The sequence below is a fragment of the Solanum stenotomum genome, chromosome 1, assembly GCF_019186545.1.
Source record: "Solanum stenotomum isolate F172 chromosome 1, ASM1918654v1, whole genome shotgun sequence".
Lineage (NCBI taxonomy): Eukaryota > Viridiplantae > Streptophyta > Magnoliopsida > Solanales > Solanaceae > Solanum > Solanum stenotomum.
In genome coordinates, this window is record NC_064282.1 from 8,869,079 (window position 1) to 8,885,949 (window position 16,871).

At 31.7% G+C, this 16,871-nt stretch overlaps 2 protein-coding genes across 2 annotated transcripts; both read right to left on the reverse strand.

Moving 5' to 3' along the window:
- Positions 1 to 1,670: 1,670 nt before the first annotated feature.
- Positions 1,671 to 7,436, reverse strand: LOC125861670 (PHD finger protein Alfin1-like). Its single transcript, XM_049541525.1, has 5 exons — positions 7,029 to 7,436; positions 6,860 to 6,892; positions 4,415 to 4,643; positions 2,220 to 2,340; positions 1,671 to 2,126 (listed from the first exon to the last, which is right to left on the reverse strand). The coding sequence occupies exons 1-5, from the start codon at positions 7,114 to 7,116 to the stop codon at positions 1,851 to 1,853; spliced, it is 747 nt and encodes a 248-aa protein (XP_049397482.1). The 5' UTR covers positions 7,117 to 7,436; the 3' UTR covers positions 1,671 to 1,850.
- A 6,007-nt stretch (positions 7,437 to 13,443) lies between these two features.
- Positions 13,444 to 15,917, reverse strand: LOC125853700 (NAC domain-containing protein 35). Its single transcript, XM_049533434.1, has 3 exons — positions 15,528 to 15,917; positions 14,774 to 15,042; positions 13,444 to 14,387 (listed from the first exon to the last, which is right to left on the reverse strand). The coding sequence occupies exons 1-3, from the start codon at positions 15,796 to 15,798 to the stop codon at positions 13,686 to 13,688; spliced, it is 1,242 nt and encodes a 413-aa protein (XP_049389391.1). The 5' UTR covers positions 15,799 to 15,917; the 3' UTR covers positions 13,444 to 13,685.
- Between the last annotated feature and the right edge of the window lie 954 nt (positions 15,918 to 16,871).

A 16,871-nucleotide genomic window follows, 5' to 3' on the forward strand; every position in this document is an offset into this window, starting at 1 on the left:
GCAGCAGCATTTATTTTAGTTTTTTTTTTTTTTGGTAAATAGATACATGTAGCACTAGTGTACGAATACTTGGATCTATTGGTTCTTTCAAAAAAAAATGTGGCAGAGAGATCAGAAATCTGATGTGAAATGTCTTTTTATTTGTTGTTAAATTATAGTAGTACTTAGTAATACTCCCAACTTGAGAATATTTTATTACTAGAATTTAGGATGAAGATTTTGCCTTGGAGAATGGAGAGGGATTCTTCTGTCTTCTTTTCTTTTCTTCATGTCTGATGATGAGACAGAGGTGTAAAAAAAAGAAGGCTATGATGTTTGTGTTTTGTGGGTTTTGATTTTGACATTTGTTGTTTCCAATAAAAGTTGGGGGATATAAATACCACGGATAGCTTATTTGGGTTTTATAGTTATCAAAAGGTTTTACTTTTACTCAAATTTGAACAGTATAAGGGTTTTTAAAAAGTTAAATATACCTTTAATTTAATAATCGTGAAAAATGATTTGAGAATCGATTTGGATACAAAGTTTTGTTGATGAACAAAATTGAGTGATATGGTGAGAGTTTTAAGAGAACACATGTAATTAGTTAAAAATGCGCAAGCTGGTCCAAAAGAATTGTTGGCTTCAATTGCACCATTGTTCCTTCGGAAGGAATCTTCATCCTTTTTTTCTGGGTTATGGTAAGTTGAATTTGCTAACCTAAAAATTAGTCTTTATTTACGGTTCCCAACTAATTTTGGGATTAATTTTCAGGGTTTTGACTGATTTGTTTGTTACTAGTATACTAGTTTTATTTTGCAAATCAACTTATTGGTGAAAAAGCGGAGATTAAGTTAGAGAAAGAGGGAAGAGATTATAATAGATGTGAGAGAGCAAGTGTACCTATTGGGTTGCGTAAATATTTCTTCTGATGAAATAAATCATAGCAAGGCGGTGATTTGAGTATAAAGACGAACTCCAATATTGAATTAAGGTGAGTAGCTTTTTCACTAGTTTTTACATTTTTTGATAAATCAAGTTAGACTGAATTTCTTTTTTTCATACGTATCGACTAAGATCCAATTCGGAAGTTGTGTATTAGGTTATTCTTATAGTTCTTGCTTTTGATATCAATATGTTTTATGTTATTTTTTTGTTGTTATTGTTCATCTCGATATGTTTTCTTCACTGGTTTCTTTATACTCTACACTGCTCATATCCTACTTGTGTGAGATTTCACTGGATTGTTCTTCCTGTCAATCACTTAGATTATTCCAATTTACAAAGGTTATAACATACTATCAAAAGAGGTCATGGTTGGGTAGGTTCATTCGGAATGCGATTATGGGTATGTATGGAAAGTTTTATTCTTTGGAGATTGCACAGCAACAGTTTGATGAAATTCCTGAGAGAGCTGTTGCAGCAGATTGGAATGCTAAGAGCTTATGGCAATGTGATTGAAGCTGTTGAATTGTTGTAGAAGATGAAGAAAGAAAATATTGAAGCAGATAGAATAACCTATATTGGGGTATTAAAAGCTTGTAGTCATGGTGGACTGGTATAAAGGATAGACCTTCATAAGTTTTAAGCAGGTCGTTGTTCCGGTACTCAAAACTACCACAAAAGTTTTGGAATTCCTCATAATAAATACAAAAGTAAAAAGTGAAAATGGATCTTCAAACACAAGATGATAACAGGCACAATTTCTTTTAATCTAAAAACACAATCCGAAAGCAAGATAACAGAAAGCAAATGTTCATGAAATGGACATCCCAATTCCATCAGCAAACATTTAACTTTTGACATTTGATAATTGAGCTAAAACTCCTAGACCTTCCAACATCACCACTTAATTGTTCTTGCCACAAATTTTAGACTTTAGCTCTCTTGCTACTGCAACTAGGACACTTGTACTGCTTGATATGCTCAGCTTTAGCTGGAGTGATCTTCACACATTTTCCATGGAACCATCTCTCGCAAATATCACAGCAAATCCAGAATTCATCAGTCGCATAATTATCACCACAAGCTCCACAGAGAGTTGCTCCTTGTTCATCCTCTTCTTCTTCTTCCTCCTCCCCACTGTCGTTCTCCATTTTAGGTGGAGACACCTTTACTGCCTTGAGTTGGGACTCTGGCTGTCGAGGCTGCAAATCAAAGAGGATGCAGAAAACATATGCTCAAACAAAATGGAAAAAACGAAACAGTAATTCTATATGTTAGGTTAAGTATATGAGAACCTTTCCACTTGATTTGCTTTTGCTGCTATTGTTGTGAGGGGGATCACGTGTCTGTTTAGCAGCTCCGGTAACAACTTCAAACACTGTTGGGAGATCATTTATCATTTGGAAAAGCCTCTTCCTGTATACATGATTTCCAAAATAAAGCAATTATTCTCTCTAAATATATCTCAGATAACCATTTAACCAGTGGAAGACACATTTATGAGATTGGACTAGCTAGGCAAACTATCCATACACTTGACAAAATATAAGCCAAATTTAAGTTGAACATTTCTGGACATGTACACATGATCACGGAATCTCATGCACCAGTTTCCCAGTATAAAATCCAGCTTATAATGATTTCAGTCATAGTTTCACATCCAGAAATTTCTCTAACCTACAATAGCAGCAGATACAAAAAGTAGACAACCCAAGGGTATAAAAGAGGGGCAAAAGACCTGCTACTCAAAAATTGCTCCAAGTATTATACATTTGTGCTGTCCCGACATGTTTGACATTCTTTGCCTACTCAACTAAGCACTAACTTATTCAATGATGCTACAGCCAATAATAACAGAATGATCTCTCAACATGTCTGAACTACTGTTCACTCAGCATACTATTTTATTCAATGATGATACATCCAAAAACACCAGCTGAAGGTAAGCATCTCAACATGTCAGGCATCCTTGCTTCTAAACCAAATATTATCTGATCCAATGATGCCACAAACTATGTCACTATGCAAATGAAACTGCTTTTGTCTAATAACTAGCACCTAATAACCTTCTCCAGAATAGTGAAAGGACAAAGGGCTTTACAAATCTATATTCCATATTTATATGGTAATGATAATCAAATTCTATAGAAACCAAAAAATGGAAGATGTCTGGAATCTCACTGCAACAAGTCATCAGTATGGTCACCAAGACAAAGAAATAAGACATCTTTTTTTTTTTATGAACAGTAATTATTACATTGCAGGCATCAAGTAGATGCATAATAGTTACAGTACAGTAGCAAAGGGTCAGCTCTCCTTTACATTGCTAGTTACGAGTCAGGGAGCTGACACAGTGCAGAAAGGAACCAGGGGAATCTAGAGGGGATAAATAAACCAACTATACAAAAACATGAGGCAATTAGCTTTTAGAGATTGGTAGGTAGTTGTATATTTCATCAAAGCATCTTCTATTCCTATCATTCCAGATACTCCAAAAAATGGCTGCAGGTATCATCTTCCAAATTCTCTTGATGGTGTTGTCAACTTTCAAAGCAACTCCAGCTTATCAGTACATCTTATCATCTTTACATGACACAGAAAATATGAAACACTGACTAAATGAACTTTGGATGAAGGTGGACTTCTACATATTGCCCAAATAATCTCACTGCTAGAAATTCTCCATTCCAGAGTTCCAACTTAGTAATCCTAATTACAGCTAATACTTATACTTCAGAGTTTTACTGTTATAAACTCAATATATTTGCACCTTCTTGGTGCTTTTGTATATAAAGTATATCCTTAGAATGAAAAAGATGTTTTAAACTCAACACCATCAATCAGTCACAACTGTCAACAAGAGCCTTAATATGTCGATGAAGCAGAAGGATTGGAGTAGATTAACGGCTAGCATAAGCTCGTCTAATTATGATGAATTCTAAATACTGAATCTTGGAGAGATGAAGCAGATAAGGGAATCAAACCCACCTTATCTGGGATTAGGCCTAGTTCATGATTGATTGATTGCTGGGTTAACATACCTCAATGAGAGGCAACAAACAGGTCAAACACTACGTGGTAAGCAAGAAGACAACAAAAAGGAAACATATACCTATTTCTTCAACAGAGATCAAAGGGAAAAAGGGAGCTCTAACTGTATGGGTTAGAAAGTACAGTTCTGGAAAAGAGACGTTCATACATGATTGTTGACTAAATTTCTTCAGTGATTTTTCATGGAAAATTATCTCAGCTATGGAAGAAAAAAAAGGACAGCAATCACAGAAGCTTATCTCCCTAAAATTGATCAATGAAGCATACAAGTTCTGGATGCACCAAATGCTTGGGGAGATGAATTTTAAGAAGCATGAGGGGAACTGCTATGGGAAAGAAATAGCCCAACATATGTCACTAGATAAACCCCAGAAGATAAAAAGAAATGCGAGCAAAAATTACCAAACAGACACGGGAAAGAGGGTGGATGTTATTTTACCTTTCACTCTTGCCGAACCCAAACCTTGCACCAAAGTAAAATGCAACAGAAAGCAGCCATGAATCACTGTGAACAGCAACAAGTGATAACCAGTCTTTTTCTTGCATTCCATCACGTGCAAAATTTATGCCCAATGCTGGTTCCGGAAGTTCTGGAGGGACCTCTTCCACCGGGAGGTTTACTTCCCATGTTTCATTAGGAAGCCCATAGAGACACAAGTTCTCCTTTTCTGAAAGTATACATATGGTTAAATTCAGAAATTCTCATAAACAATTCACAAATGATCTGCATAAGTGATCTAAAATAACAAGAATTGAACATCCAGTGAGGGGAAACACACAACAAGCCTCAAAAGCAAGGAAACAAAGAGGGTAAACTGGAAACCAAGGGGAGAAGAATAATGCAACACAAAAGCAAAACCTATTATCCTTAAAACTTCCAGAGAAGGACTAAGAACATTTAAGAGAGAGATATTATCATAAGGACTGACACAACTGTTTGATACAGAGAGGGAGTAGTCTATTGATATACATCGTCACAAAGGTCATAATCAGCAGTTCCATAAATGGGAGCAAAATGAAATAAAGAATGTAAACCAGTTCTTTAAATAGAGTTCTTTAAAGAGATTATAAAATATATAAAAACAGTTAGACACCACAAAAAAGAAAGGAGTCAAATGTTCAGGATAAAGTTACGGTATGTTTCACTGCTATACCAAATACTTCAAAAACAATTAACGAGTGCTGGCACAAAAAAACATCTCTGAAACTGCCAAATACAAACTAAGAATTTCCATGTTTTTCCATAGACCAGAAATAACAGAATCTCCCCAACCCCCCAAAAAAAAACAAAAAAACAAAAAAAACTTACCAAGAAAGAGAAAAAAAAGAAGACAAGAACGTTTATTAATCATAAGGTGACAGTACAATACCCACCCACTGTAACTACCTGCCTCCAGAAACCTTAAATACGTATACAGCAAATGCATGCATTTACATTTAAAAAGTCATGAAAACATCGAAGTGCTTTCACACTGCAATAATATGCAATCATATGCGCTTTTACCCACATCATAAACAAGATTAATGATGGTTGGAGACACTGCGTCACTGTGATAGAGAAATGATGATCACTGCTACATAAAAGAAGTTTTACATCTCTACTTCCTTGAGAATTGATACACAGGATTACGATGAGAACACTTATGACATTGACATCCTAACTAAATGACCAATTTATCAAAAGCAAAAAGCGCAAAAAAGCTAAGGTCCGTTGGGGCTTTAAACACAAATAAAGCGTGGGCTTTAATGAAAAAGGATCCAAATTGAAAAAAATACAAAAAACATAAAAATAAAAAAAATATTAGTACAAGACTAATAAATATAAGCATGAATAACAAATCTATGGACAAAGAAATTGAACATTTTCACAATAAAGTGAAATATCAATTGTTAAATGCCTCCTCAGGAAAATTGTCTTAGATCCTTAACGATGACACTAAAACGCACATTAAGTGAGTCGAAGCCCTCAACACGTTTGGAGCCTCTTTTTCAAGGCTTAAGCGCGCCTTTGACAACACTGTAAATGACATAAAATTCTAAGTAATGATCTCACTTTTACAATTCATGTTCTGGAATGCAGTTTGAAATCATGATAATTCTGTTGTAAATGCAGAAGAATTGCTTTTTCAATTGAAGCTATAAACTACTTAATAAAGATACGATCTTTCCATTCCTGCATAACAGCCAAAGAAGAACATCAATGACAAAATGATATCAACAGTCAGAAAGCTCTAACTTTAGGCCACTCCCTGGAACAAGAAAATAAAAATAACAAAACCGACACAAAAACAGGACAAGAAGCAAATTATAAAATTCTGAAATGTTAAAGAGTCACAGAGTCCTAATCAAGTGGCTTAATCACTTTTACCACATTTGACAATGAAATTCCAAGATACAGTAAGAATGCAGAAGAATTGCTTTTTCAATTGAAGCAATAAACTACTTAACAAAGATATGATCTTTCTGTTCTTGCATAAAAGCCAAAGAAGACAAATGAAAAAAATGATGCCAACAGCCAGAAAGCTCTAACCAAATGTTTTAGGCCACTCCCTAGAACAACGAAATTGAAATTACAAAACAGACACAAAATCAGGACAAGAAGCAAATTATAAAATTCTAAAATGTTAAGAGCCACAAAGTCCTAATCATGTGGCTCAATCACTTCTACCACATTTGACGATGAAATTCCAAGATACAGTAGGAACATGAACACCTTTTTATATGAAGACAATAATCCCAAAAATTAAAAGCTTATAGCTTATAGCTTATAAGAAATATACTACATTTAGAAATACACCTCAAGCTCAATAAAACAGAACCACCAACTATGCAAATATTGATGAACCACAACAATCCAATCTAAAAACGAGAAACAGAAACTCACCAGGATCACACTGCTGATAAAACTTCTCAACATCTGCAATATTATTTTATTTTTAAAAAAAAATATCAAAAAATTAGCAAAACCCAACAAAATTCAGAAACACCCAGAAAGTAATTAAGCTCAAAAACCCATAAAAGTTCATGAGAATTAAAAAAACAAAACTACAAACCTGTGGTAAGTGCTTTAATTAAAGCAGCTCTACGACTTTTGAAATCGCTGAATACTTCTTCTACAGTCCTGGGTACCGAATTTTCCATACTACCCTTGTCTACACGCAATTTCTAATAACCCCACAAGAAGAAGAAAATTGAGTCTTTGAAAAAAAAAAAACAAGAAGTGGTTGAAATAAATTAGGGTTTTCCCCAAGAACTAAAGTTTCCACTTCATGTTGCTCAAAATATGAAAACTAGTTTGCTATGTGAAGTGAAAATGAAGATTTGATAAAGAAAAAGCTTAGATTTTTATGAGAAAATTGTAAGAAGTAAAGTTGCAGAAATTGTAGGGAGAGAAAGAGGAGAATGAGACCAAAACAGCGGGAAGAGAGGGAAAGGGATTTTGGTAAATAGATTAGTTTCTTATCTGTCTTTATTTTATTTATTTTTTGTTCGTTTTTTGGTAAAAACAGATATTGTGTATCACTACTCTCTACTGGTAAAAAAAAAAAAATTGTCAGAAATCTGATGTAAAAAGTCTTTTTATTTCTAGTTCAAATCATACTATACTCCAACTTTGAAAATATTTTATGGAAAAATTACATTCATATCCAACTTATTTTACCCTATTCTCTAAAAAAATTATGATTTAAAAAAATTACAAAAATCTCTATTCTCTCACATTTTCAGATACATCACTTTACGCAACGTATCAAGACATATGTAATGTATCGAGACATTGATTATCTATTTGAATCGAGACGTAATGTATCTAGATGTTGAACGATGTATTTTAAATCGGGACACGATGTATCGAGACAATCTGTGATGTATTTGGATTTCACCAAAATCAAGATGTAAGCGATGTATCTAGACGTTAAGTGATGTATTCAAAATCGATACGTGATGTATCGGGACGTTGAGTGATGTAACCAAAATCAAAACGCGATGTATTCGAATAACACCAAATTTAAGAGTTTTTTTTTTTTATATAATTTGGAAAAGAATAAAAATATAAAGTTATTAGCTCTTAAGACTATGAGATTTGTGTAAAATTCTCTTATTTTATTTGTTAGGAAAAAAGATGTTACTCTATTTGTTCATTTTTAATTTTTAATTTTTTTTAAAAAAATAATGATTGATATGAGTAATTTATTATAATATCTATTATAATCGCTGTGTAGTGTTGGATTTTAAAAATAATTTGAAAAATAAATAATTAATATTAAAATAAAATATAAAAAAGTTATATTTTAATTTTAAAAGTATTTTTAAAATAAAAGTAAACGGAGTAAAAAAAAGAACTATGATGTTGTATTTGTAGGTTTTGATTTTGACATTTGTTGTTTTCAATAAAAGTTGTGGGGATATAAATAGCACGGATAACTACTTGGATTTTAGTTATCGAAAGGTCTTCGCTCTTTTCTTCTTCTTCTTTTTTAAAAGGAAATTACATAGTTAAGTAAATATATACTCTAGTTAATTAATCATAATAACTATAATTTTAGTTGATTATCACTCGCTATCAACATGCAGTGATAATCATGTGGGTTGCAGTTTCAACTTTGTATAATTCACACGTTTGTATAATTCAAAATTTGTATAACTTTTGTATAATGTAATTTTGTATAATATAGTTTGTATAATGGTTTAATGTTCAGTTTGCATTTGTATAAATTTGTTAGTTCAAGTTTATACAAAAATAGCTCAATTATACAAACGTACCCGCGAATATACAAATTCATTCGCAAATTATACAAATTCATTCGTGAATTATACAAACGAGGTAACTTAAACTATAGTCAAGGAGCCTAATTAAGTTAATTATAGTGACTATTTGCGAAATTCTCCCTTTTTCAAGTTATAAAGTATAAAGGGTTAAAAAAAATTGATGTGCACTCACGAGTCACAGACGTACATTCAAAAGTTTTATCTAGTGAAATTATAAAGTTTTAGGTTTAAATTGTTATTGGAGGCGAATTTTTGTATGTTTAATTTTTTTGTGAACGTAGTTATTCAATATAGTGAGAGATAGTAGATAGCAGAAAATTAGGGTAAAATTTCACTAATGGTTATATGCTTACGACTTTTTAGTTTTTCCACCAAAATTACATAATTGTAATGTCTAACATAAAATAAAAATCACGGTACTTTTACTAACTCACAAAAATCACAAATATCTTTCTACAAATTGGACTTGGAAAACGATTCATCTATATCCATGCTGGCCCATTTGGATAATTTTTCTCTTTTATTTGGACTTGAGATAGACTATAACTTGCGATTTACATAAAATAAAAAATAAATACACGTTTATTGTGGAGAAAAAACATTACATCGAAAAGTTTATTTTCGACAATTGTGATTTTGGTGTGAATTAGTGAAAGTGTAATGATTTTTATATTCGAAATCATAGCTATATGACTTTATTAGTGAAAGAAAAAAAGAGTCAAAGTTATATGATTAATTGTGAAATTTATCCTAAAATTAGTTGAAGTCTTCAACTTAGGGGTAAGATAAAATGTGCGTACATTCTACTGCTCTGCAACTTGTTGAATTGATCTAGCTGGAGTACTCCTTGATATGTTATCCGATATTTTTTACGTTCGCGATTAAACTCAACAACAATATATCTAATGAAATTTTAAAATGTGATCTGGACTTTGGAGAGGATAGAGTGTAACTCACTCAAACTACTTGAATGATCACTATTAATTCTGAACTACTACTACTGAGAATGAGAAATGCTCTCCAAAGTAGTACTTTTGTCTCCAACTTATTTGGCTTGTGGTATAATCGTTGTGACTCTAATACCACTTGTTAGAATCAAGTATTTATTATTATGCCAAAAGTTATAGTTGATAGCAAAGACGCAATTTTTTTTTTAGCTTAGTACACCAAGCACGTGTTATGTTCAATCATAACTCCAACCTAAACTACTTTAGGCCCTCGTGGGCCTTGCCATAGACGGGATGTTGACGCTACCAACACAACATTAATGTAACTTACAGGTTATGTTTGATGTCTGTTTTGTAATTGCTGCTAACAACTGAGTACAAAATTATTTCTAAAATGAGTTGTCATTTTTGTGTAATAACATACCCCTATATAACTGATAATCATATCATAAATGAATATCTAGAAATGTTTTTTATCAGCTCCAGTTCAACTCTAAACATAACTATTTCTGTATACATATGTATACAAGTATATATTGTCAATTAATTTTAATCTATAGGACTTAAATATTGAAGATTAAAAGTATTGTATCCTGATTTTTTTTAATTATAACTTCTTATAACACTTCAAACATGCTTTCTTGATATCAGATATGTTTCTACTTTTTCTATTCTAAATGTATACATTCAAGTTCCTAGTCTTCATTTTTTCGTCTAATAAGAAAAAAATCTCAGCAAATTTGCTTACAACTTTGAAGTTAGAGTTCTAGCTACAGATTCGACAAAATTTAATAGTTCAAAAATTCACTTGATTTGTACAAATAATTTATCATAGAGAGTTCAATGAGTTTATCTTCTTTAAACTTCAAAATCCATAAACTCAAAATTCTGAATCTGTCTAATAAGACGACATTAAAAGGGTCGTATTTCTCTTGACTTGTCATAGATTATATATATCGTTTCAATTTATTTGTTTTACTTATTTTTTAAATTCAGTTTTAAAATGTTTTTTTTATAACTCTTTAATTGTAACTTTTCACATGTACGTCATGTTTAATACCAAAATTTAATTATTATTTTTTTCTTAAATTTTGTGTCAAATCAAAACGAGACACATATTAAAGATGAAGAAGTAGAGTACTAATTATTGACTTTACAATTTTATATAAAATATTACTAAATAAACTTTAATCCCAGTACTACATGCATTATTGCTGCACAATCACGACGTATCTATCGTATAGTATATATTATATGAATGTGAGATGGACCGCCAATTATTGGTGAATTTTGAAGATGCCTTAACAATGAAATTAACATTGCAAATATATATACATACTTACTAAATCACGTTTTTCCCTTTGCAACATGTGAAATTACAGTTTATTTTGGCCGCCTAATCATTTATAATTATATTTCATTTTTGCAAACAAATATGAAGTTCTCCAATTAGGAATTATATATATAACTCTTTGACCCTTTAGTTAGAAAAAAATTGACAATCAAACAGTAGTTTGTGAGAAACTAGTACTCATCTAGAAAGTACTCCGTCCACTTTTAACTGTCATAGTTTTTCTTTTTAGAGTCAAACTATAAGAACTTTAACTAACATTTTATGATATATTTCTTCATCATATTGATATGTAAAAAATTGCAATTTATAGTACTTTTCCTATGGTTTTTGAACATATAATTTTTTTGTTCAAAATCTCGAATTAATGTAATCTAATTTAGTTTTAAAAATTGGTCAATTTGACTTTCGAAAAACGCAACATGACAAATAAAAGTGAACGGAGAAAATATGTTTTTAATTGAGTTGGTCACACAATTCATTAAGAGAGACTTAGTGACCGGAGAATGATTTTCATCCAGGGGTTTAAATTATGAAGAAGTAGACACATAAAGAAGTTGACGGTAGTTCAATATTTATTAAATATACATAAAATATAATTTTAATCAAATATAAATAATATAAATTTCCGTTAAAAAGAATTTGGATAAATCCCTTGAGCCTTACTAGCTTCGCCGTGTAAAGTAGCATTGGTAGAAACAAAGAACATGCACGATCTATATCCACGCGGAATTGAATAGGGGCACAAAAAAATGACACAACATGCACGTTATGTTCTATGGACTTCTCTTTGAGATAATAAAATTAGCCTATGAAAATGTAATTCATTCAAATTTGCCTAAAATGATCTGCCCAAAAGTTGGCTTAAATTGATCTGTGAAAAATCTTGTAAAAGTATTTTTTAAAAAAAAAAAAAAACCTTTTTAGGTATGTTATATATAAGTATAACAAAAAAATAAAAATAAAAATATTAGTTTTGTTTAGTAATTAAACAAATTATAAGAAAATAAATTTTGCTTAACCTAGTTTCACTTAGTTCATCTCAGCGTAAGTAAGTAATTTCTTAAAATTAAAAGATTGGACCATAACTCATTCATTGATTTAATTCATTTTAACCTATTTAAATTCAGCTCGAAACATTCATTTTCCCTCCATGGACATCTCCAAATTAACATAGAGTATAACATAGGTGAAAGAGCATAGTTCATAAGTTATATAGCACTTAGCAGTAGTGTCAATAGCAAATCTATATGTAAAAAACTTTTCAGTCTAACCAATAGGACAGATAATAATCCAAAGAATTAATGTAGCTATATATGGATACAACCAGGAAAAATTAATTACCTTTAAAACTGATTTATTACTAAACAATGAAATTTTTTAGTTACTGCCAAAACTATATATTTAGGCAAATCTTGACACTAAGCATTAATTGTCTTCTATTTAGATGTTGGCTTGTGAAAATATATTTATGGGTCCAACTCCAAGTATTCCTTAATTTTCCAACATTTTGCATTCTAGCTTTGTCTCTTCACAAGTCTGTGAATCAATAATTGCATCATTATTAATTCTTATGAATAACAGTGTGTATATTGGAACCAGACTGACTGCATCCATTTTCATTCCTAAAACTTCTATATGTGCATGTAAGTCTAGAGGTGTCAAATGAACAGATTATGCTGAATTTAGGGAGATTAAAATGGATTGTCCCTCTAAAAGTTATTTGAACTGAAATTGACATGAGCATAAATGAACTAAAATATGGGTCAAAACTTAATTCGCCTAATTCTTTCTAAGTTTTAATTGTTTTATTTATTTTTTATATATATATTTTTTGGTACGTACTAATAATCAACACAAACTTAAACGCATTGGATGAATTATAATTTCATGGGCTAATTTTTTCACATGATCTACATATAACATGAGACAGAACTCTTTTATTTTGTTTTGCTTCTGTTTCTTCTTCTTCTTTTTTGTTTAGTTTCTTTTTGAGTAACATGGCATGTAGGAATTTGATCACAATCAATTGATATTTTTTTAATTAATACTTTTATATAATTTTAACAACCAAATGGAAAAGTCATTTTGTGTCATCTATAGAAAATACTTCTCTCTTTCTCAATTCATGTGCTATACTTTGACAGATTAAAAAAAAAAGTGGATCACATAAATTGAGTCGAGAGGGGATCAATAGTTTATCTATGGCCAGCTACCTGAATAATCAGCAAAGGGACATCAAGACACATTGCTTTGATTCCTAAAATATTTCTTCATGAAAGTAGTAGCTGGTTTTTCATCTTACTTAATGAAAAGTTAAATTAAAGTTATAATCCTATATAAAAAAAAAAGGTCCATCCATACTCCCCATAAAATTTAAAAATCAAACCCTAAGAAGATGAATTAAACTTTAGAGCTAACTTAATTAGCACATATCTAATTTCATCAAGTACAGAAAGTAATTAGAAAGATTACAATAGCTTAATAATAGTACCCTAACTAATCAGAACTAACCAAAACCCTAATAACAAAGATACCACACACACATTATTTAATTTGATCATAGAGCTAGCTTGCTAGTAAAATTAAAAATATCAGTAGATATATAATATATGTTGTATATGTGCAGTTTAATGATCATGAAATTACTTGAAGGGATTATTGTCTTGGTAGTGATCATCTTTGCAGCTTCCATCTGTTTGATTAATTGAATTCCATTCCCACAATCTGTCTGAAAAAGCCGCGGCCGCAGAAGGCGGAAGTGATCCTTGATGAAGTAAAGATTGTGGTGCTAATTGTGGTTGTTGCAATAACAATGGAGGATATTGTTGGGGTACAACACCAGGAGGAGGATGAAAATGGTGTTGATTATTATGAAACGCGACGACTTGGTCTAAGTTGATTAGTCTATGGAGATCATCAGTATTATTTGTTGTTGCTACTAATGAAGTGAAAGGTGTCAAGGTAGATGTTGTGATATTTAGGGATGAGTTGACCGCGCTCCCAATAGGGTCTAACGCGATGTTAGTGTAGGAATTTGAGAGGGAATTGAGCCCGAGTGATGTAGCAACATGATGGTTATGATGATGGTGATGGTGATCAGTACTAGTGCTACTTGCACTTGTTTCAGTACTTAATTTTTCGTCGATTTGTTGTTGGGAAGATTGTCCTAAGTATAATGGAGAGATTAAAGACGAATCTTGTTGTTGTACTTGTTGTTTCTTGATGGAAGTTGTTCCTCTAGAAGAAGAAGAAGATGATGCTCTTGTTGTTAGAAGTGATCTTGGGAGAGATGGATGATCTTCCACTCCAGCTCTTTTATAGACACGACAAAGTGAAATTTCTGCCTGAAAAAAAATAAAAATGTAATACATATTAGTAGTTTATATAACAATCGGAATTTGACCTCTTGTGCCTGTGAATTTAAAGAGTGGAGCAGGTCAATTCCCATTCATAACTTTACATGTACAACTTCAATTGGTTGGACGTTTCTGTGTCTTACATTTAAGAAACTCAATAAATTTATTGAGTGACGAAGCAGAATCAAAAGTGACCCTAGTTTACCCATGTCTGGGAGCTCGTGTAAGAGTTGGTTTGACTATGCTAACTAATTATGACGGAATATTTCTGAGATGTTTAAAAAAACATGAGATCTCTGACTAGGTTTTGTAATGAACCATTTGAAACTAAGACATATTGAATAAAGTCATAAACTAGTGATACTAAATAGTACCTTTTGTAGGCGTTCAGTCTCATGATGTGGAAGACGATATTCATTCATAATCCAACTACTTCTTATGCCTTTAGGAGCCTTCCCTGAGTAGAAAACCAATGTCTTTTTCAGGCCAATCGACCGCGAATTCTCCGTTCTAATCATTCTATCAGCTCCAGTAGCCTTCCAATAGCCTGATGTTGTAACCCTATTAGGCCTATCTCCATTTCTATACTTCCTATCTCTTGGCACATAGAAATACCATTCCTTCTCTCCAATTGCTGCCAAAGCTAAAACCAAACAAAATACACAAACAAACTTATGTATACAATCAACTTCCAAATTATGTGCTAGCACCCAAAAGCAGAGGCGGATCTAGGGTTCAAACTTAATATTTTAAAAAATAATCATTCAGATAAACTATTTGTTGTAGTTTTACTTGATTTATATATATATACTAATAATTATCATCTGCATCGAAAGTATTGAGTTAAGATGAATCCATACTCCATCCGTCACAACCTAAAAGGAGATGTATCAATTTGTTCAACAAGTTCAATTAAAAACAAAACATTTTTGTTATAGACTATAGTATATTGAATTATGAACTTATAATTACATAAGTTCAATCTAAGAAAACCTTAAAGATTGAACTTGTGTTAAAATTTAAATTCTGAATCTGCTTCTGACTGATACTATTATGTAGAAAGGAAAGAAATCGGAAATTGGAAGAGAAAAAAAGAGGATGTAGAAAATGAATAGTAGTAGTATATACCAGGAAGCTCCCAAGGGTCATAGCGATAAAGATCAAGAAAAGTGATGAGTTCGACATTAAAACGTTTTCCTTCAACCTTACGGCGAAGGTAAAACTCAACAAGTTCTTCCTCAGTAGGATGAAATCGAAAACCAGGCATGACCATGTCATGTTCATGATCATCATCATCATCATCTCCTTTAATAGTGTTGTTGATGTTATCATCATCATCTTGTTGTTGATGTTGTTGTTGGGATTGACTCATGTTTGTAGTAAAAGGGACAATTGCCATACAAAATACTACTATAACTTTAGTAGTAGTAACTTGTCATGAAGGGAATTCAAATGATATATAGACTAAAAAGGGGTAGAGTTTCTTCCTCCATTTATATTACCTGGAGTTATTGTACGATAAATGAAAGTTGTGGACGAGAAAAGATAGTGTAAAATTGAGTAATAAACAAGCACACAACAAGTCAAAGTCTTTATTTATTAATTACAAAAATTATATACTCTAGAGGATACATATATAGATATATAAAGTGACCAACATGGGTTGTGGTGCACTGGTGGGAGTGTTTCACCCTTAACTAGAGGTCTCGGGTTCGAGCCGTGGGTATGAAAAAAATTATGCTGGGAGCGTCACCCCTGAATGGACCCTGCAGAGCGCTATCCGGATTTAGTTGGAGCTCCAATGTGGGCTCCGGACACCGATGGAAACAAAAGAAATATATATATATATATATAAAGTGGAGATTATATTTATTTTATGAGAGAAGATTAGGGGTGGGGTGGGGGGGAGGAGTTAATAGAAAGATCTACATAGCTATCGATGAGACCCTACATGAGAAGATGTTGAGTTAAGATGAGAAAAGGACACTACAAAATAATAGGACAGCTTGGCTAGCGGTGGGTTTGGAGCTTTCTTAATTCTCACATTAATTAACTTATTTTTGTTACCAACATTTTACTACTATCACTCCATTTCTTTTTCATTTTTTACACTAGCTTACATTTTAGTCATATATACTACTTATTAAAAATAGCTGTATTAAGGTAAAATTAATTATGGAGTAGTTTTTATCTTTACGAGTACTATGTAGAGAGAGAGAGAGATTAAGTGTGAATGTGATATAGACAATTGTATTAAATTGAGATTAAAAATAAATAAATAAATAATTTAATATCAAATTACTTTTATAGTTAATATTCTTTTAAGTGGCGTGTAAAAGAAAAATCATAACAAGTAAAATGAACACAAAGGAGTATTAGATTGTTGGTATTTGTATTATAATAGTTGGTAATACAAAGTGAAAAGACTCTTTGTAAATAATGATGGAGTCAAAAATTTGGTTAAAAGTATTT

Coding starts and splice junctions, on each gene's coding strand:
- LOC125861670 (XM_049541525.1), bottom strand. CDS start 7,116: ATGGAAAATTCGGTACCCAGGACTGTAGAAGAAGTATTCAGCGATTTC. Junction 6,893..7,028: donor AATTAAAGCACTTACCACAG/GTTTGTAGTTTT, acceptor ATAATATTGCAG/ATGTTGAGAAGTTTTATCAG. Junction 2,341..4,414: donor GGGTTCGGCAAGAGTGAAAG/GTAAAATAACAT, acceptor TCATGTATACAG/GAAGAGGCTTTTCCAAATGA.
- LOC125853700 (XM_049533434.1), bottom strand. CDS start 15,798: ATGGCAATTGTCCCTTTTACTACAAACATGAGTCAATCCCAACAACAA. Junction 15,043..15,527: donor TGACCCTTGGGAGCTTCCTG/GTATATACTACT, acceptor GTTTGGTTTTAG/CTTTGGCAGCAATTGGAGAG. Junction 14,388..14,773: donor AGACTGAACGCCTACAAAAG/GTACTATTTAGT, acceptor ATTTTTTTTCAG/GCAGAAATTTCACTTTGTCG.